This window comes from Macaca nemestrina, chromosome 12, assembly GCF_043159975.1.
Source record: "Macaca nemestrina isolate mMacNem1 chromosome 12, mMacNem.hap1, whole genome shotgun sequence".
NCBI classification, from domain to species: Eukaryota; Metazoa; Chordata; class Mammalia; order Primates; family Cercopithecidae; genus Macaca; species Macaca nemestrina.
Window position 1 is genome coordinate 89,431,897 of NC_092136.1, and position 22,478 is coordinate 89,454,374.

At 38.3% G+C, this 22,478-nt stretch overlaps 2 protein-coding genes across 2 annotated transcripts in view; one reads left to right on the plus strand and one right to left on the minus strand.

Annotated features, from left to right (window-relative positions):
* LOC139357562 (tripartite motif-containing protein 43) lies at positions 1 to 6,389 on the minus strand. Its single transcript, XM_071075429.1, has 6 exons — positions 5,439 to 6,389; positions 4,728 to 4,823; positions 3,423 to 3,653; positions 2,421 to 2,443; positions 1,800 to 1,897; positions 1 to 688 (listed from the first exon to the last, which is right to left on the minus strand). The coding sequence occupies exons 1-6, from the start codon at positions 5,847 to 5,849 to the stop codon at positions 207 to 209; spliced, it is 1,341 nt and encodes a 446-aa protein (XP_070931530.1). The 5' UTR covers positions 5,850 to 6,389; the 3' UTR covers positions 1 to 206.
* Positions 1,893 to 22,478, plus strand: part of LOC105484386 (tripartite motif-containing protein 64C) — a 26,974-nt gene continuing 6,388 nt past the window's right edge. Inside the window, exon 1 of the mRNA XM_071075431.1 lies at positions 1,893 to 1,991. The gene's annotated coding sequence lies outside the window, so the exon portion shown is untranslated. The remainder of the gene's footprint in view (positions 1,992 to 22,478) is intronic.

Sequence of the window (22,478 nt, forward strand, 5' to 3'; positions counted from 1 at the left end):
TTTTAGGAAATGGGCCATAGGAGATTATTTTAATTGTAAGAAAATGTACAAAAAGGTTTTGCATTTTACATATATTCTATTTAATAGCAACAAAATGAAGTGACACTAACATAGATAAAAGCCTGAACAGTATGATTTCTTTGTATCAACAGTGAAGGGATCCCTTGTATATGGAGTTACCAAACAGTCAGGGTTCTTAATCCTGATCATCTGTGGCCAGTGGAAAAGAAAGGCCTGACAGGAAAATTTAAGGAGCCAGCCGGGTAACTCCATATGAGGGAACTCCTGGTGACATTCAAAAAACTCACACTTCCAGCTTCAAAATCAAGAAACACACCAACCCGGCCCAGAGGTTTCTCTACATAGTGAGGAAACAATGGGGAGGTGGTCAAGAGACTGAAACGATTATCCACCTTCACGCACAAAAGAAGAAATATGTCCTTAGATGTAACCATTGTGCTATTCTTCCTCATCCAGGAGTCCTTACAGACTCCCAGAGCCCAGTCCCAAGAGCTGTCCACATCCAGCTCCCAGTAGTGTTTCCCAGAGGAGAAGACCCAGGTTCCCCATGCAGCAAAATAGTCAGATCTGTCAGAATTCAAAGATCCACGTCTAAACATCAATCTTCTCACATCCCCAAACAGCCTGATATTGTGATTGGTGACTTCCCAAGTGAAGGCAATTTCCACTGTAGAAAAAAGAGAATGTTCAAGTGAAAAGTAGTTTATCAATTCTCATGTTCAGATAAGAAAGAGACTCTCACTAGAAAACACAGGTCAAGATTAGAAAGAAACTTCTGTCTGGAAAAATGTTGGAATCAAAGGGTGTTAGTATATCTGTACAAGTAATTAGCTAAACTACAATGATCACAATTTCTATAAACTCAAAAAGTATAAAGGGGAGGAAGGTCATGTCTATGTCTAGTTGAGCGACCTTTCGTAACAACTGAAAAACTGGAAGCTCTTGCCCTGCAGCCAAGTCCATAGCAATAAAATTAACCTCCATTGCCTCTTCTCTGTCAGGGCAGAGCAGGAGGCTGGGGACGGGAGATGAGGTGGGGAGCATTCCTAGACCCAAATAAAAAGTTACCATTTTGCCAGAAATATTATAATCTGTCACTGAAGCTAGCAAATTCATACTTAAAGAGAAAATCTGAATTTGCCTTCTGAAAAGTGCAGATTCCTTGCAAGAATTATCTGACTTTCATGTCAGATTCAGACACAGGCTTCTTTCGTCTGCTAGATTTATCATCATCTATCCTGGAGTTCTATCTAAGGCCTCATCAACCACTAAATCACGTTTCTATGCTTCACAGATTCTCAGTTTTTGCGCTGTTATATAAGTTACTCATGTATGCTTTTGTTGATTAAAAACGTGACTAAAATTATAAATGCTGTGAAACTTCACCTGAAATATATTTTAAAAAACACTGTCACTCAAATCAGTTGTTAACTGCACTAAATTTGAAATTGAAATGTCCTAAATTAATTTAGCTCTGTATATTTCATGTAATAATTGTATACATGAAATTGTATCAGGGAATGCTTCCTAAAGTCCTAAAGGGCCCTTCTGCATGTTTTATTTTTCTAAGAAATTTGTTATGTGGCTGATTCCTATTACATTTCACCACATTTTATTTATTCTGGTCAGTTTGATGATAGTGAAACTATAAATAGAAATACCTATTCACAGACTATTCTCTTCTTCTAGATGAAAGATGATTACACTGGTAAAGCTGCCCATAGAAAACCATAAATGAAGGCATTGCATGTTGATCCCACCAAGAGGGCGACACTCACCTCGGAAGCGGTTGAGCCTGTCCACCAGTCCAGTGATGGGCCCTAGAGTGAGCTCTGGATTGACAGGCTGCGGCATGTGCAGCAGCACAGACTCACTCCTGCAAGGAAGTTGGTTGAGTTGGTTAAGTTTCCCATGTCTGTGTTTAATAGATTCCAACAGAAAATGCTTCATTCAAATCCACTTCTGATATGGTAATGTACCTTCACAATCCTAGGATGGGTTTGTGGCTCTTAGGGAATCTTTCTAACTATTCACTCCATTTCTAACCTACTGCCACTGAAAGATAAATGCCTCTCTCCCTATCTGCCACCAAATAGTTTATCTCTAATTAGGATTCTGAATCCTAAAAACAGGCAATTGTATTCTAGCAACTTCTGCATTGAACTATTCAAAACATAACCCCCTGAGTCACTTGGGAAACTAAGAAAAGGTTAATGTCTGATAAAAGGCATAGGTAACATTCAACACACCACACAAACACACGAGTACATGCGCATACACACACCATCACACTGGCACATTATGGTGTTAGTAAATTATGTTTTCATTTTGTTGGAAACAGCTTGATGTTTTCATAGCACGCCTTGTGCTCCAGCTTGCACTGATGACCAAAGACATACCTTGCCACGATGTCTCCCAAATCCTGTAGAGAGGGAGAGAGAAAGAAAAAATGACTTCTTTAGAAAGTTGTTATTCTTGTTGGGTGAGGTGGCTCACACCTGTAATCCCAGCACTTTGGGAGGCCAAGGTGGGTGGATCACCTGAGGTCAGGATTTCCAGACTAGCCTGGACAACATAGCAAAAACCCATCTCTACTAAAAATACAAACAAATTAGCTGGATGTGGTGGTGCATGCCTGTAGTTCCAGCTACTCGGGAGGCTGAAGCAGGAGAATTACTTGAACCAAGGAGGCAGAAGTTGCAGTGAACTGAGATTGGGCCACTGACTTCAGTCTGGGTGACAGAAGAAGACTCTTTCTCCAAACAAACAAACAAAAAAGGTGTTATTCTGCCTATCTGGTCTTTAGCTTTGAAAACTTTAGAATTGCCATATACTATCACTGCAACTCTTTTAAAATGTGTTCTCATCTCTAGCAATTATACCAGTAAGACCTATTGACAGAATCAATTTCTGATAAATTCAGGACCCTAAATTTGCATGAGAGAGAAAGGTGTGAGTAGTGACTGCGCATTGCTGCAGCTGTCTACAATGTAGTCTTTTTCAGGGCTAGCCCCCAAAGGTTAATATGGCTGAAATTAAGAGCATTTCAAACCTAGGACTTCCCAAAAGGAGGAAGAAGGAAATGTTAGTTTTTCCATAATTTCTATGGATTATCCACTGGAGACAAAAGTAGAATTTTCACATGAAATTTTTTCTTCCACAGTTTTAATGAAATGTGCTGGAGGAGGAAGCTTGTGGTAGAAAATGTTCTATGGAAATCTAGTTGCACAATTTCATAAAGGTTTATTTCGAAGATTTGGTTAGCAGTTATCGTTTATCTCTATATGGCTCTCACCATCAATGTGGGAGAAGAAGAAATAATGTCTTGGGTACCCAATGGAAGGCAAAGATGTAAAGGGCAGCTAATAGAAAGTATCTCAAGGGGCATCCTCCATTCTTACCTGGAGCAGCTCCACATCTGGTTTATGACACATTTTCATTAGTTCCTGATACATTTCTTTCAAGTGTTTACTCTTTTGATCCATGTTGACCCAACTTCTCTGGAGTTGCTGAAAAATCTCTTGGTACTCCTTGTTCAGTCTCTCTAGATGTTGTTTTTCTTCCCTATGGAGAACTGGATGCAGCTTCCTATACTCATTCCTGATCATCTGTGCCCGTAAAACCACATCGCCCTGTAGGGACATGGATTTTGTAGGTTACATACCCAGGCCTACTTCCACCTCACAGAACCCACAAATTCATCCTCCTCATTCCTTCTTTTATTTTCCATCATTTACAAACAGTCCGATGAGTTAAACAAGACCTTCCTTCAAAATTTAAGTAATTCCTCAATTCCCAAACACCTGCAAATTAGCCCTTCAGATTTAAATGTTTAAATATATGTCCTCTTAAATCTGAAATACCATTAGAAAACAAGTAAAATTTATGATTGATTGTCAAATTGTCATGGATAATATATATAATCTTTGTTACTCAATTAGTTTGTTGTTTCAAATCTCTGTACTTCACAGACTAAAGAATCACTGTCAGTAGAAATGATTTTAGTATATTATAATCAGAATCAGAAGCCATCACACAAAAAGGATCTTAGTAAAAAATTTAACCCCCATCTCTCAAACCGACTACCTCTTTTCTGTCTCCTATCTTTCTTCTGTCAAAAGCCATAGGCTCTGTATTGCCCTGCCATTCTAAGAACGTGAATCTCCATTCCATTGTGTCTCTCCTCTCAATATTGACATAGTTATTCTCTCACTCCCCCAGTCATTTTTTACCCCTTCTCCTCAGCTTTTCATCATGTTACATTTTCTCCTACATGAACTGGCATCATCTGGGTCCTTTGCTATCAGACTTCACCAGCACAGGCACATTTCTTAAATGACTGTTCCTACCTGATTTCTTCCCCCTGGCCAACATCATATTCAACATTAAATAACTTTATTTCTCAATTATGTACTATGTAATTAATATGATATAATTCAACTTATTCAGAAAACTCTGCCTGAAATATTTATTAATTTTAAGCACATACTTGCCCTTCAGAATTTATATTTATTTTTTACTTATCTGAAGAACATTTCCAATAAACCTGAACAAGCATTATATTGAAGAGTCTGGTTGTTTTCCAGCCTATGAATAAACACAGGACAAAATCTGGCATATGAGAATTTCAACTCAAGTTGCTAATATAAATGTTGTCAGCATGCTTATCTCAAGCTGGTTGTGAGGACTCACGGTCTCATACTTACCCTCCAGAGGAGGGCTGTTCTTCTCTCCTCATTTAGATTTCTCTGATTTTCTTGAATCTTTTTCCATAAAATCCTCATTTGCTCTAAGAGCTTCTCCTGCAAAAGAATTATGAGGTTAAAAAACAGAAAGTCAAATACCATAGATTCCACACTCTGAATGATATACGCAGGTAAGGGATGTAATCTATAAATACATTAGAGAGAAGGGAAAAAAACAATTTTTTCACTGCTCATCCTCAATTGATATTTTCAGTTCTGAGGTTTCAGAATATAGAACAGTTTAGAAAACTGAAGAGTCAAGATTTCCTGTAACCTGGCTAATGTTCAGTGAAACATCCTGCTTCAGAATCCACTATGCTAGCCCCCTGATTTTGTAGTGTGCTATCCCCATACTCATTTGTCCAGTAATATAAATATATTTCAAAAATACGTTTCTTTGCACTTGTAGTTTTGGTTGCTTTTCAATGCCTTTAGCATTGAACTGTAGAGTCAATAATAAGAACATTTACTTAATCAGTCTCTTTTTGGGTGCAAGCTCCATGAAGGAACGTAGAGTTGCACATTTTATCCAAATGTCATAATTGATACCAAGAACAGCACCTGGCACTCAGTAAAGAAGAGAGTAATCACCATGATGATTCTCATCGTCCTTCTAATCTCTTTAACTCTGCCACCCTCCAGCTTTCAGGTGATTGCAGAGCTATCTCTTACCCGGTGTTCCTCAGCGGCCCCTTCAATGGGATAGTGTTTGTGAGAGCCGTGCTCCTGAGAGTTGGAGCACAGCAAACAGAGCAGACTCTTTTCCACGTCACAGAACATCTTCTTTGTTTCCCTATGGGTCCCACATATTTGTTTCTCAGAGCTCAGGAATTGCCAGAGACTGGCTTTTCTCGCGATGGTCACTAAATTCTTCAGAAGAATATTGGTTTTGAAGTCCTGTTTCCGTGATGGTTCGCGGCATGCAGGGCAGTTGGCAGGACTTTGGGCTTCTTCCCAGGAAATGCAGAGACAGGGCCTACAGAAGCTGTGCCCACAGCAGATGGTGACAGGGTCTACCAGGTAGTTCGAACAGATGACACAGATGAGTTCCTTCTGGAAGGCATGTGAGAAGTCTGAGTCCATTTTCCTAAGGAAAGAAAACCACAAGAATTTATTCTCCTACCCTGAAGAGACAAAGATCCAAGCAAAGTTTGAATCAGGTTGTGATTGAATAATATCCTTTTTTTCTAGAGAAGTATAGGATTTAATTTGCAATGACAGAAATAGGAAAAATGGAAAACTAAGGCACAAAGAGACATCAACCTCTAGAAAAAACAACCGTTCTCCAATCGACACATGTCCAGCTTTCCAAACTCTACTTCCTTGCATAGAAGAATGTCAGATTTTCTGAGGTATTAGTTTCCACCAAATTGCTTAGGGTTCAAGGGTTTCATCAACCTATACTCTCAAGAGGTGAGTCTGAATGATCTGAAAATCAGTAACACTCTTAATTGCCAGTGATTGGTTTAGAGAAGGAAAGCTCACTAAACTCTTCTACTCTCATTATTTTCTTTAACTACAACAACCATCTATAATGACTTTTCCAGAAGGACCCTGCTTGAAAATGTTAGAGCAGAACTCACACCTTTCTCCAAATCAGAAAAAGCTAGCCTTTACTCTCCAAGGTAAAACAGTCAAATCAAGGTAAGGTACCTCTCCAATCTAAAGCTAAGAATCATTGTTCTTCTAGGCTGCTATGTTAATTCAATCAACAAAAACTTTCTGGCATGTTTACTGTTCCTGCACTGTCTGTTAATTTGGGGATATACTGGTTAATATTACAACATCCTTAAAAGACAGATAATTAAATTTACAGAAAGATAATGATAATTGAAGCATTATCATTATTCTTTCACACAGTCAGAAAAACAGTAAGTATCATGCAATAATAATAGGCTCTAGAGGCCGGGCACGGTGGCTCACGCCTGTATTCCGAGCACTTTGGGAGGCCGAGACGGCCGAGGCAGGTGGATCACGAGGTCAGGAGATGGAGACCATCCAGGCTAACAAGGTGAAATCCTGTCTCTTCTAAAAAATACAAAAAATTAGCCAGGTGTGGTGGCGGGCTACAGTAGCTGTAGTCCCAGCTACTCAGGAGGCTGAGGCGGGAGAATGGCGTGAACCCGGGAGGCGGAGCTTGCAGTGAGCCAAGGTGGCGCCACAGCACTCCAGTCTGGGTGACAGAGCAAGACTCCGTCTCCAAAAAAAAAATAATAAAAATAAAACATTGGCACTAGACAGTAAGTCAGCGTTTTAAATGAATGTATATTTTGCTAAAATAGAAATAAAAACCTAGGCCACGCAAGGTGACTCCAGCCCGTAATCCCAGAAGTTTGGGAGGCCAAGTCAGGCAGGTTTTTTGAGCTCAGGAGCTCTAGACTGGCGACACAGCAAAATGTCTAGATCATTCTGTCTCTAAAAATACTTACATAAATTTAAAAAAATAGGCCCAGCGCCGTCGCTCACGCCTGTAACCCCAGCACTTTAGAAGGCCGAGGTGGGCGGATCACAAGATCAAGAGATCGAGACCATCCTGGCCAACATAAAGAAACCCCGTCTCTACTAAAAAAAAACTGCAAAAATTAGATGGGCGTGGTGGCAGGCGCCTGGAGTCCCAACTACTCTGGAGGCTGAGGCTGAAGAATCGTTTGAACCTGGAAGGCGGAGGTTGCAGTGGGCCGAGATGGCGCCACTGCACTCCAGCCTGGCAATAGAGCATGATTCCATCTCAAAATACATTAATTAATTAATTAATTAAAATAAACAAGTAGCTGAACATGGTGGCCCATGTTTAATCCATAAACCTATGGATTATGTTTAATATAATTTTAAAAAAAAATGGAGCCATTTTTAAAACTCAGAAAATGAGATCATTGAATCAAAAATAATCTAAGTTTGCAGATAAATAAATTCCCCAAATTTTGTTTTGGTTTGTAACCTAATAGTAGCTCCTACTCTGGAATTTGTGTACTTACCTCAGAAATATATCTATGTTCTCACCAAAGCTTGCTGTCGAATATGATGGATTCCGCTCAGGGATGAGAATCTCACAGTGCAGTGTTGGTAGCTTTTGGAAGTCTCCAAGGCCACTTGCAAAGTTGCTCTGTGGGCTCTGGAGAAGAATGAGCTTGGCTCCTGAAGTGTCCTTTTATAAATCTCTGAAGACCACACCCCTTTCTTCCAATTGATTGCATTTCAGAGGGTGTAGAAGGGTGTTAATATAGATGATTAAATCTCTTCAAAATAGAAATTTTATTTTTATTTATATATATATACTTTTTGAAAGGATTCTGGCACTGTCACTGGCTAATTTTCTTTTCTTTTCTCTTTTTTTTTTTTTTTTTTGTTTTTTTGGATTTTTAGTAGGGAGGGGGTTTCACCATGTTTGCCAGATGCGTCTGGAACTCCTGACCTCAAGAGATCCACCCACCTCAGCCTACAAAAGTGCTGGGATTACAGGCGTGAGCCACCACACCCAGCTGATTGGTTTTTTTATTGTAATATAAGAATTTAAGAACACTGTTGGCATCCATTCCAGAAGGGATATTTCTCCTGCTCCTCATGCTCCAGATGAAGCCTTCCAAGGGTCTCTCAACAACGGGATGTAGGATTCCCTCCTATATTACCTGGCACTGCCCAACCCAACTCAAGGGTAATGGAGAGAAAGTCTAGAAAGCTCCATCTCAGGGACCTCCCAGGTCCATGGTAGTGTAGGACATGTTGCTCTAAGGTAAATTGAAATGTATTTCTACTTGACAAAGTAATGATGACAGGGCTTCATCTGAATGCGTTTATGCCACTGCTCATGGAGATGAATGGCATGCCATGTTGGACACATGAGAACATTCTCTGCCTAGTTACCAGTGGCTCCAGATCTTCACGCAGTCGTAGAAAACCATGCTGCAGATTCTGGAGAAGCAGCTCAGACCTCATGCAGACAAGAGTTCTTCAAGAACCACCTTGGCTATGCAAAATCTATCAGGTCCAGCAACAGTCTGAACTGGATGAGAGATAGAGTAAAGCTCCCAGGAGCAGCAGAAGCTGTAAGGGAGGGAAAAGGCGAAGAAGAAACTCTAGATTTCAGAATGTCCCCTTTATATCTTTGAGAAACTCAGGACCCACAAGGCTCCTGTTTCTTTGTCTGACTCCTCTGGGATCCAGGAGGTTTCCTGGGTTAAACCATCCAGGGATAGGACAGGAGATGCCATTTGGTTCTAGGAGCAGAGGAGAGAAACTCAGCAGGAAGAGAGTTTCTACGGGAAGAAAATTCAGTTGAGCAGGTTTATAAGGTCACAGGACTGGATATGGGTAGAGTCTAGTGTACATGTTTAGAAGCCATAGTTCCCCCAGATCTTCTGATTCTAACATAAGTACACAGAGCCAATCAAATGAAGGAGGGGCGGGTCAAGAGAATTCTAAGACAAGGGAAATGAGGGATGAGTATTTGCAGGAGAGCGCTGTCAAGGTCAATAGACAGACATTCGCCCCTCCTCTTATATTCAGAAACAAGAAATGAAACATAAAAGTGTTGCTTGTGCTCTGTGCCAAAGGCAGCAGGGCACTTGTCTCTGGTCTCCATATACTCTTGTCATATTTACTTTCAGTATTCTGAGTAAGATTTTGATTCATTTTACACAGAATAAAACTCACCTACCATGTTTAAATTGCTATACATATTACGAGACTTTACTGATCATAAATCAGTTACTCTCAACCTTGAGGCCTGGCTTCAATTTTCTCTATTCTCTTTCTTTCTCCTTCGTATCAGAAGCTTCATAATAGACAATGGGGGCAAATATGGTGTGGAGAAATCAGTTTGGATTGAGATATTTTTAATGTAGTTATCACTTCCTAAAAAGCTAGGAAAAAGCCAAAATACATGAAACAGCCACCTGCCTTAGTTTCTAGCATCCTTTAGGTATCTGCCCACAGATATGCTATATTATATCTTTTCTGAATACGATATTAAAAGTTCAGTTTTGTCTATGCTACTTTCTTTCTTTTCCTTTCCTGCTGTATTTTTCTCTAAAGGACTTATCACAATGTGCCACTCTATCAAAAAAAAATTTTTGTTTTTTCAAGACGAGGTCTTGCTCTATCACCCAGGCGTAAGCGTGGTGAAATATCAGCTCACTGCAGCCTTGACTTCCCAGGTTCAAGCAATCCTTTCACCTGAGCCGGTATCTGAGACTACAGAACTTGCCAAAACACCCAGCTAATTTTGTTTATCTTTTCTTAGAGATGGGCTCTCACTTTGTTGCTGAGGCTGGTCTCTAACTCCTAAGCACAAGTGATCCTACTGCTTCAGAATCCTGAAGTGCTGGTATTACACACCAGAGCCACTGTGCCAGCTTCACTTTTTGAATGTTACATTTTGACTTGTTGACTTGTGTTTCTCATCCTACAACCTCACTAGCTCTTCAGGTGCAAGAAAATCTGTCTCCTTTTTTTCATTTCTGCATTGGCTTAGAATGCTTATTAAGACACAGTAGGCACTTGATATATTGAAGAACAAAGTATTGTAAGTAATATCCTTAAAGATATCACCTTTAAATAATCAGGATGACTTATGAATAATTAAGCTGATGATCTCTCTCTCTGTCTTTCAGACAGAGCTATTTGATTTATTTCTTAGTACATAGAAGTGTTCACAAAGAGCCACTGGATTTCTTTCTTAGTGTTTATAAGTGTCTTTAATATCATTTGTTTTTGGCCAGGTGTGGTGGTTCATGCCTGTAATCCCAGCACTTTGGGAGACCCAGGCAGATAGATCGCAAGGTCAGGAGATGGAGACCATCCTGGCTAACATGGTGAAACCCCGTCTCTACTAAAAAAAAAAAAAAAAAAAAAAAAAAAACAAAAAATTAGCTGGTCATGGTGTGGTGCGCCTGTAGTCTCAACTACTCAGGAAGCTGAGGCAGGAGAATGGCGTGATCCACCTGCCTTGGCCTCCCGAAATGCTGGGATTACAGGAGTAAGCCATCATGCCCGGGTCACAATTTTTTAAAAAATATATATAGTCAGCCCTTTCTATCTGTAGATTTCACATCAGCAGGCAAAGGTGGATAGAAAATACAGTTTTAGGCCGGGCGCAGTGGCTCAAGCCTGTAATCCCAGCACTTTGGGAGGCCAAGACGGGCGGATCACGAGGTCAGGAGATCGAGACCATCCTGGCTAAAACGGTGAAACCCCATCTCTACTAAAAAAATACAAAAAACTAGCCGGGCGAGGTGGCAGGCACCTGTAGTCCCAGCTGCTCGGGAGGCTGAGGCAGGAGAATGGCGTGAACCCGGGAGGCGCAGCTTGCAGTGAGCCGAGACCGCGCCACTGCACTCCAGCCTGGGTGACAGAGCGAGACTCCGTCTCAAAAAAAAAAAAAAAAAAAAAAAAAAAAGAAAATACAGTTTTATTCACTGTAATCCCAGGTACTTAGGAAGCTGAGAAAGGAGGATTGCTTGAGCCCTGGAGTTTGAGGCTTTAGTGAGGTATGATCAATCCACTGCACTCCAGCCTGATGAAAGAGTGAGACTCCATTTCTTAAGAAAATGAAATAAAATGCAGTACTGAAGGAAAGAAATCCACACATATGGGGGCCAACTTTTTATTTTTAAAGATGGTAAGCTTTATTTTGCCAAAATTTTTTTTTTGTTTTCAAACTTATATTTTCAAATATTAGTATTGCATAAATGATTTTGTTAAAAATATTACGAAGTAGGAAGGACATAAATCCAGAAACAAGGCTTTTAAGTGAGCAAATTTAGTTCTATGGAACAAATATCAACAATTATTTTTCCTTTAGCTTTGATATGTTAGAACTTTTATCAAAGAATGACACTCATTACATGAGCTTGAATCTGAGAACCTCAGATGTAGCTAATAAAGAACTAATGAATAATGTAAAGTAAGAGAATTATGAATGCTTTTCTAAAAAACAAAAGTAAATAAAACAATACTGTTACATTCCATTTGGACTCTTAGCCATGTATTTCAGAAATATTTTCTGTTTTATATTATTGCCTACTTCACTGTCTTAATATGAAGACCAGGATGTCAAATGGCATTAAGCATGTGGTGAGAGTTATATTATGGCCAGTTAATCTGACTTCAGATTCCACATACACAGCTACCTTTCCTCACTGAGGCAGAGCAAGGTAATCCAGAAAGTCTTATCAGACTGTGAGAATGCTGTACTTACATTATTCTGAAAATCAGTTGAAAAGATGAAATATTAAATAATTTATACTAAAATCTGGATTATTATTCTGATAGGTCGATTTGATTTGTTTAGTTGTTTGTTCACTTTCTGCTTGTTAACTCCACAGAAGAGAAGGGCCAACTTTTCATAGATATATGTCTTTTCTGCAGGACTTAAGTATGCACAAATTTTGATATCTATCAGGGTCCTGGAACCAATTCCCAGAGATGACTGATTAAGTTCAGTTTCGTTCTGAGAATTTTATTTTGCGTGTTGAAAATTTTCACGAAGTTATAACTATGTTCATTTCTCATTCCAATATTATTAAGAATTATGAATGATCAACCGATGTTTCTGTAATGAACATTTATTGATCCTTAGGGTTACCAGATAGGCTTTTTTATAGGTAGGAAATTAAAAAATGACCCCCTCTTATAATATCAATTTTTCTTTTTTTTTGTACTGTGGATAAATATCATAGTTGATTTCTTGCAAGTCAATAGAAAATTTCAAAATATATGTAGTAAATGATAAATATCATATTTTCTCATACAATGTAACATAATTCTGCATAGCTTTATTTTCAGTATCTTTTTGTTTCTTGTTTTAAAAGAATATATTTTTATTTTAGAAAATGTAAAGATCAAGAAAGCAACAACAGAAAATATATATCTCTCTAATTCCGTCAGAAAAATATAAAGTCATATTTATATTCTTGTGTGTATAATTGTAGTTCCTTTCCTATTTTAAATATATTTTTGTTTATGTATACAGGAAACCGAGTAAATCTCTCTATATATAATTTATATAATAAACATATTTATTTATTCTTTTTCCCATTGTTTATATTTAGAAGTTTTTTTCCCTCCTAAATGTTGACTATTGCAATTTTTTTCTGCCAAACATTGACTATCCCCGTGTTGATCTTATATATATTGCCAAAGGTGTTAGGTCATTGGACAACCAGAAATGGCTCCATCTTTCTGTCCAGGGATTATCAAAGGGTCAGGATCGGGAGTAAGAGCATGTTTGAAACAGTTTGATTGTTTGGCCAATGGCAACATATTTTTTAACTTACCCATCGCCCCCACTTATGTTGTTGTTGTTCTTAAGAGACAGGGTCTCACACTGTCTCCCAAACTGGAGTTCAATGGTGCAATCTCAGCTCACTGCAGCCTCAAACTCCTGAGCTTGATCAATCTTTCCACCTCAACCTCCAAAATCACTAGGACGACAGTCACGTGCCAGAATGCCTAGCTAATATTTGTACTTAGATTTGTCAAGACAGAGTATCCCGGTGTTGCCCAGGAAGGTCTACAACTCCAGGCCTCAAGCAATCCTCTCAGCCCAGCCTCCCAAATTTATGGGATTACAGGCATGAGCCACTGTTCCTGGCCTTATTTATCTCTTTACTTCTATTTGTCCTTCCTTTCTAGGTCTGTCGTGTGAACTGTCTTAGCCCATTCTATAAACATTCTTCTGCTGTGGTCATGTGAAACATTACAAAATTGTTTTTGATGATTCTTCATGTTTTATGTTAAATATTCTAACATAGTAGTGTGAAGTTTTTAAAAAGGACAAAAAACACAATAGAAGGTTGGCTAATCACAAGACTTTGATGATCAGAGTTGTGCTATAATTTTTCGTAATGTAATAAAAATTCAGCACTTACTTGTAATGTGCCTTGGGACAAATCATTTAGTCACTTGATTTCTCAGACCTCAGTTTCCTCCTCTGTGAAATACTAATATCAACTGTATGTAGTTTATTTTAAAGAATTAGGAAAATTATAAGTAATTACTTTAATACCGAGCATGATTGCTGTGGTTACTATATCGTTGCTACTATTGTAGCATTGAACCACTTACCACTTTACATTTTTTTGTTGTTTGTTTTGTTGGTTGTTTTTGTTTGTTTGTTTTGTTTGCTTTGTTTTTGAGACAGTCTCGCTCTGGAGCCCAGGCTGGAGTGCAGTGGCGCCGTCTCAGCTCACTGCAACCTCCGCCTGCCAGGTTCAAGCAATTCTCCTGCCTCAGCCTCCTGAGTAGCTGCGATTACAGGCACGTGTCACCGTGCCTCGCTAATTATTTTGTGTTTTTAGTAGAGAAGGGGTTTCACCATGCTGTCCAGGCTAGTCCTGAACTCTTGACCTCATGATCCACCCACCTTGGCCTCCCAAATTGCTGGGCTTGCAGGCTTGAGCCACCGCACCCGGCCACAGGAGTCTTTAGAGATGAATGAATGTAGAAGTTCAGTTGACAAGTGGCTGATTCAAATTGTTAAATTAGAAATATTCAGTGTTAGAATTGTAGAGTGCTCTTGTGTTTCTCCTCTATATCATTTGGGAACTAGTAAACAGCAGCTGTTTTATCAGCAGGCATGTCACCTATGCTCCAAGCAGCCACAGCAAGTATTCAGGGGAGTCATTGCCAGGAATTTCTAATGCTCTGTTTGAAATGAAAAGCAAAGTGGACCCTTGCAAGGCTAGGGGAGAAGTGAAGAGAAAAATTTCTGTTGCAGCCTTCACAGTGCAGGCAGTTTCCGAGGCTTTGAAACAAGTAGCCTATGGGGATTCTTTAGATAACCTATATTGAATTTGTGTGGCATATCACTCAGTAAGAATCATGATGGGTTCTACTGATGAATTTTTAAATTAGTATATTAGAAATAAAGCTGGATATTATATACAGTTATGTGAGTGTCCATATATATGTTTGCATATATGTTTTCTTTTGTTTTCTTGTAATGGATTAAAAAATTAAAAAATTAAAATTTATAATCATACAAGGTTATTCTGAAGTGGAAGACTCAAACTCAGTATTAAATCCAAGGGGAACAGACAAATATCATAAAACTCTCATCTGGTATTATCGAGGAATGAAGTCTAATGTGTTCATGTCTCTTCACACATGGGAAAACGTCAGTTTGTCATAGAGCACAGTGTAGAATATGCACAACTGCTCCAAGCCAGAGGTCTCACGCCCTGCCTGGGGCCTCCCAAGGCTGAGAGGATCATGATCTCAGCACACTAGTTGGGACACTGATTAAATTACACTTTTAGTAAACGTAATCCCTCTATAGCATAAGAAATAGTTATTTTTTAATTGAAAATATTTTATTTATATAAAAGACTGTCATGTAACACACAAGTATAGAGGAAAATAATAATGAAATGAATATCTGTGAACTTACTAACCGTATTAGGAAAATAACATTTCCAATATCTTTGGGTTCCCCATGCACTAATGACAGTTGTGTTTTTTCACTTTCTTGAATTTTATGTTTATCTTTATTTCCTCTGTTATTCTTTATAATTTTATCACACATGGCTATATTATTTACATGTTTCATGGTTTGGCTTTAGGTAGTTTTGAACTCTTTAAAATAAAGTCATACCATGTATAGTTTTATGGTACTTCATTTTTTTTTCACTGGTGTTTAAGTGTTCAGATAGATAGATAGGTAAGTAGATAGACAGATAGATGGATAGCATTTATTCAAATGAAAGTAAGATTCATGGTCTGTCAAGAAAGAGAAAACATATAATAATGTGAATGGGGAAAGTTAATATAAAGAATAATTAATTATAACAGCATTTGAGCAAGGACATATTGTCTAGTAGAATGTAAGGGGAAGTCTAAATAATATGTGGTGAGCACGTATAAGGAATTGCCATTGTTTCCAGGGTGAAGTTGGAGTAGCCAATGAAGATTCCCCTCACCCCTCGGCCTCACTGAATGTTTAGAAGTCGCTGTGCTGTTGCTTTAACTTGCTTTAAATCCACACTTCAGAGCTCCCATATACTTGCCTTCTGGGCCACTGGTGAAGCTGTTTATGAAGAAATGTCATGCCAGACGGGCTCCACAGCAAATATGGAAAAGGGCAGTATCAGGAGAAGCTCGTGGCTGCTGAGTTCTCGTGGGCCCCAGTGAACTTCAGGAAGTGGGTGCTACAGCAGCAGCCTGAACTACACAATCTGGGCATTGGTGTATCCCTGTATGCCCTCCGGGCCAGACACTGGAGGTGTCATTTCCAAAGCAGATTGGAAGCTCTTTTTTGTTATTTCTCTCCAAAGCTTTCTACTCACAAAGATTGACATCATAACACGTGGCAAAGGAAAAACATTTAAAGGATCCAGATCTATTTATGTAAACAATCAAGAGTGAGTTTGTAGTGGATAACCCAAAGTTGGATAAATGGTGCATCATAAAATATATTTCTTCATTTTCTGCTGTTGTATATTTGGAATGATTTTTGTATTTTGATTTTTGTGAACATGTCTCCTAATGCAAACACTCAATAGATTCTCATTCCTGACAGTATCTTCTGATAGGTGGAATGTCTGGGTTATATAATTTGTGGATCATCAATTCTACTGGGCAATGCCACAGTGATTCAAACTAATTTCACTTATTTATATTTCCACTGACAAGGTAATCATGTTATACAATATAATAGTGGTATGGATGATTGTGGCAAGTTAAAGAAATACAAAGAACTCACCCTTACTAGAGTCCAAGGCATTTGTGGGAGGAACACTTCATACATTGAGGACCAAATACATCAAGTACGTTTTGGAAGACATTGAGAGGAGTGTAACTACTTTCTTATAGTTTATCTAAATCCCATAATGAGATTAAGCAGGTAGGAATATAGGCACATTTGCATTTCAGCAAGCATTCTGGCCTAGATGTAATGGAAGGACATCAAGCCAGCAAGAAGACCGAACTAATATTTTTTTGTGTGTATGAGACAGGATCTCACTCTGTCCCCCAGGCGAGAGTCAGTGACACAATCCCGGCTCAATGCAACCTCTGCCTCCTGGGCTCAGGCAATTGTCCAGCCTGAGTTTCCCAAGTAGCTGAGATTACAGGCGTGCACCATCATGTCTGTCTAATTTTTCTATTTTTTGTGGAGATGGAGATTCACCATGTTGCGTAGGCTGACCTCGAATTTCTCAGCTTGACTGGTGAAACCACCTAGGCCTCCAAAAGTGCTGGGATTACAGGCATGAGCCACCATGCCACGTCCCGAAATCTTTTCTCATGACAACTACTGTCACATAGACTTTACTATCAGAAAAGATAAGACTACCCTCATCCTTTCGGTTTTAGCTTAGGTATTGTTTCTTTTAGGAAGACTTTTAGGATGACTGTCCCTTCCTTTCTATCAACTATTAAACCATGAGCTCCTTAAGGACTTAGTCTTTTTTTTTATTTATACTTTTTAAAAGAAATTTACTTTAATTTTCGGGTTACATATGCAGAATGTGCAGGTTTGTTACTATTTTGGCTCCAATCTCTAGCAGTAAGGAGAGTTCATAGTAGACACTCATTTTGTGAGTGATCAGAATAGCGCGCATATGAGACCCTCTGAGACATTCTGTGCTTTGAAAAGAAGAGCTGCACTGCATACTAGGATTTCCACAATGCCTTTGTTATGGGGTTTGGCTGAGCATGCTCTCAGGCTTTTTGTCATGTCATTGATAGAGAGTTGGACAGTATGGTAGATGTGGGACAGTGTGCATATTGTTATCCAAAAAAAATGGACTACTTGAAAGATTAGTGAACTTTCAATCAATTCTGCCAGCATGCAAGAAGCATCCCCCCAAAAATATCGTATATAATTTGGTGGCTTAGGAACATACTTTGTCAACATATGTCATGTCACTAAAAGGAAAACAGGTTTCAGAGACTGCCTGGTTTCAAACCCTAGCTCTCCTACTTCATTAGAGTATGCCTATGGGCAAATTATTAAAGTTTCCTGTTCTTACATTTCTTAATCTTTAAATCAGTGTAAAATATTATTTATCTCATGGGGTTGTTGTAGGAATTAAGTAAGTTAGAACATGTGAAGCACTCAGAACAGTTTTTAGCACAGAGTTGGTAATCAATAAATGTCTGGTATTTTCACTTGAATGACAGGGTATTTTTTAGTTAGGCAAGGAAATACTGCTTTTTCTCTCTTACCTATCCTGCATGGGAACACAGTTGTAGTAAAATAGATAATAACTTTTTCAGCTACTAACGATACAATTTGCAACTATTTTCTATTCTTTTATATGCATCTCATAAGTTGCTTATTGTTTATTTCTGTCTAATACAGGGCAGTCTACAAAATATAGAATTGAATTTTTACTGAGAAGTGAGAATGCTAGAAAGTCTTTCTTCTCTACACTTAGCTAGATAATATGCAACATTTTAAGAAGTGTTTGAAGCAGTTTTCAAAGAACGACATTTCTGGAAAAGTCTGCATATAAGTATCTATGATTACCTTTTCTTAACTTTATTGGATTTTTTTTTGAAGCATAATGCTGATCAAATGACACTTCAGAAAACATACTAATTTGCAATGCCATGGACTGATGAAAAAGACAGCCACTTCATCTTTTCCTAGGATATTCTGGCTTTTATAAATTTTATACTTTTTAAGTGTCTATTAATATAGGTGATTTTTATATAGATTTTTACTTTTTCAACTTCTAGCAAGGTTTGTAATTTTCAGTTTATAGAAATGACCTAAATCCCCAAACATTAGATAATTTATGAATTTATTAAATCATGGTAAACGACAACAAAATCTGTTAGTATGGCAACTGTGTTAAAAATAACTTTCATGCACTGTTAAAGGTAATTATGCACATAATTATTGTGTAAATAGCAGCCAGGTGCCATGGCTCATGCCTGTAATACCAGCAATTTGGGAGGCTGAGATGGGCAGATCACCTGATGTCAGGAGTTCGAGACCAGCCTGGCCAAGTTGGTGAAACCTTATCTCGACTAAAAATACCCAAATTAGCCAGTCATGGTGGCAGACACCTGTAATCCCAGCTACTCGGGAGGCTGAGGCTGGAGAATCACTTGAACCTGGGAGACAGAGGTTACAGTGAGCCGAGATCGTGCCATTGCACTCCAGCCTGGGTGACAGAGGGAGACTGCGTCTCAAAAAAAAGTAATAATAATTATTATTATTGTGTAAATAATTATTATATAATTTAAAAAATATGAATACATAACATTGATATAGATAGTTATGCACATATATATGTAAAGTATCAGTTTTAAAATTATTGAAAAAGGTGGATGAATAAAAACAAATTTTATTTTCATATAACACGGTCATTATGAAATAATCATAAAATAGTAAAAATAAGAAAAACAGGTTGATACAACTAATTCTATCAACTATTATATATACAATTATGTAAAACACAATTGAGTTCCTTGCTGTACTTTTTTAAACAAGAGACTTACACAGTACAGATGTGCTGGTAATCCCAGTTAATGTTTTATCTTTGAACATATTCAGATAAATAACGGCTAGGCACTTAAGCAATTATAATTTTGAAACAGAGTGAGAAACAAAATTTTAAAGTTAGCATGTGGCCTGGTACAGTGACTCACTCCTGTAATCCCAGCACTTTGGGAGGCAGAGGTGGGCAGATCACCTGAGGTCAGGAGTTCAAGATCAGCCTGAGCAACATGGTGAAACCCCGTCTCTACTAAAAATACAAAAATTAGCTGGGCATAGTGGTGGGTGCCTGTAATCCCAATTACTTGGGAGTCTGAGGCAAGAGAACCACTTGAACTCGAGAAGCAGAGGTTGTAGTGAGCCGAGACCGAGCCATTCCACTCCAGCCTGGGCTACAGAGCGACATACCATCTCAAAAAAAGCAAAAAACAAAAACAAACAAAAACACCAATTAGCATGTGATAATATTTAATGAAATAATTGTTATAGTTAAAATATTTTTTTGAATAACCTGTGTTAAGTCAACTTTCTTACATCTCATTCCAAATTTGTCTGTTGAGTTTTGGGCACCCAAGTGTGGTTTTCAATACTTTATAAATCTAATCAGTCAATTTACCCCTTTCTGTGCAATCTAATCAATCTCAGGAAGTGGGTGTGGTCTTCCGTGGTCCCATACAGTTTAAAAGGATGCTTGTCCAGAGATTTCTCTTTCCTTCAGGGAGGACCCACCGGATTTGTGGTTGCTGGGCTTTAGAGCACCAGGAGTTACTTGTAGTCTGGATATCTACAGAGCTTCTAGACTGAGACCATTCATAGTAGCCTTGTGAGTACAAAATTTGCAGTAAATCCATTAGGAAATAGTGAAAACAATCATTAGGAAATAGTCAAAATAGTAAATATAAGAAAAACAAGCTGATACAACTAATTCTATCAACCATCATATATACAGTTATGTGAAACACAATTGTATTCTTTGCTATACTTTTTGAAACAAGAGAGTTACACAGTACAGATGTGCTGGTAATCACAGTTAATGTTTTATCTTTGAACATATTCAGATACATAATGGCTAGGCACTTGAGCAATTATAATTTTAAAACAGAGTGAGAAACAAAATTTTAAAATTAGCATGTGGCCCAGTGCAGTGGCTCACGCTTGTAATCCCAGCACTTTGGAAGGCCAAGGTGGGCAGATCACCTGAGGTCAGGAGTTCAAGACTAGTCTGAGAAACACGGTGAATCCCCGTCTCTACTAAAAGTACAAAAATTAGCTGGGCTTAGTGGCGGGTGCCTGTAATCCCAGCTACTTGGGAGACTGAGGCAGGAGAATTGCTTGAACTCGAGAGGCAGAGGTTGCAGTGAGCCAATACCAAGCCATTGCACTGCAGCCTGGATGACAGAGTGAGATACCGTCTCAAAAAAAAAAAAAAAAATTAGCATGTGATAATGTTTAATAAAATAATTCTTGTACTTAAAATATTTCTTTGATTAACCTGTGTTAAGTCAACTTTCTTACATCTCATTCCGAACTTGTCTGTTGAGCTCTGAGCCCCCAAGTGTGGTTTTCAATACTTTATAAACCTAATCAGCCAATTTACTCCTTTCTGCGCAATCTAATCAACCTCAGGAAGTCGGTGTGGTCTTTCATGGGCCCATACCCTTTAAAAGGATGCTTGTCCAGAGACTTCTCTCTCCTTCAGTGAGGACCCACCAGATTTGTGGCTGTTGGGCTTTGGAGCACCAGGAGTTACTTGTATCTGGATATCTACTGAGCTTCTAGACTGAGACCATTCATAGTAGCCTTGTGAGTATAAAATTTGCAGTAAACCCATCATGCTCACTTTTTCTCTTAAAAATACTTTAAATTTACCTGGCAGCATGCTTGGTTCTTTTCTAAGGAAACAGGTAACTGTTTTAGTGATTTTACAGAAAATCCGTATAAAGTATCTTCAATTTGTAACATCTGGTTTGTGTTGCCTTGCCATTTGATTCTTCTTATGTGACTATTTTCTGTATTGTTAGATTTTTTTAAGTGTGAAAAGATATATTTCGATAGTTTCATGCAATGATAGAACCCATAAAATACCTAAAATGTTCGGTAGAATGTGGGCATGTAGTAATGGTTATAATGTACACCAAAGTCAATGTTAAAAATGTTGAATTACTTTGAAAATTCTTGTTGCAAAGGTCTTATTTGCGTCTCTTCAAAATTTGCAGTTTGCAGACTAGATGGGAAAGCCGTTGAAAATAGTTTTAATTGACCGGGCATGATGACTCATGTTTGCAGCCTAGCACTTTGAGAGGCCAAGGCAGGCAGATCACTTGAGGTCTAGAGTTAGAAACCAGCCTGGCAAACATGGTGAAACCATATTTTTACTTAAAATACAAAAAATTATCCTAGCATTGTGATGGGTGCCTGTAATACCAGCTACTTGGGAGGCTGTGGCAGGGGAATTGCTTGAACCTGGGAGGCGGAGGTTGCAGTGAGCTGAGATCACGCCACTGCACTCCAGCCCGTGTGACAGAGTGAGAATGCACCTCAACAACAACAAAAAAAAAAAAAAAAAAAAAAAAAGGGAAGGGAGAGAAAGAGAGAGAGAGAGAGAAAGAAAGAAAGAAAGAAAGAAAGAAAGAAAGAAAGAAAGAAAGAAAGAAAGAAAGAAAGAAAGAAAGAAAGAAAGAAAGAAAGAAAGAAAATAGATATAACCCTCTGACAAGGGCTCCCAAGAGGCTGCAACTCCCAAGTCACTAAGAGGAGAGATGAATTTGTGGCCAGGCTTCCATTAACTGCATTCCCGGATTTTCTAGTGTAGAGTGGAAAACCTAATACATGTCTTCACTTTTATTGTTATTTTACAAGATAATTAATTGTTGATTAATTCTTGTAAATTATTACAATTTAAATATTCGTTATTTCAGAATGTGACAGTGTTCTCTCTAATCATCTGAACTGACTATGGAAAACATTTTCTAAATTAAAAATAATAGATATTATGTACAATTAATGTTTTGAAAGGAAGAGTTTTGATATTAAAGTTAAAAGGACAAATTTAATGATTGATAATTTTACGAGCTGATAGTCCACTCTGATTAATCAATCTTAGATAAAACCTACTTCATTTATAATTGTGTGAGCAAACTTCATAGGTGAGTTTGCAGGCAGGGAGTACAGAATAATAGCAGAGATACTAAGTGTCTTTCATATATTATCATCATGGAATCATTGAGAGAGAATGACAGAGACAGAACGAGATTAAGAATGTTCTT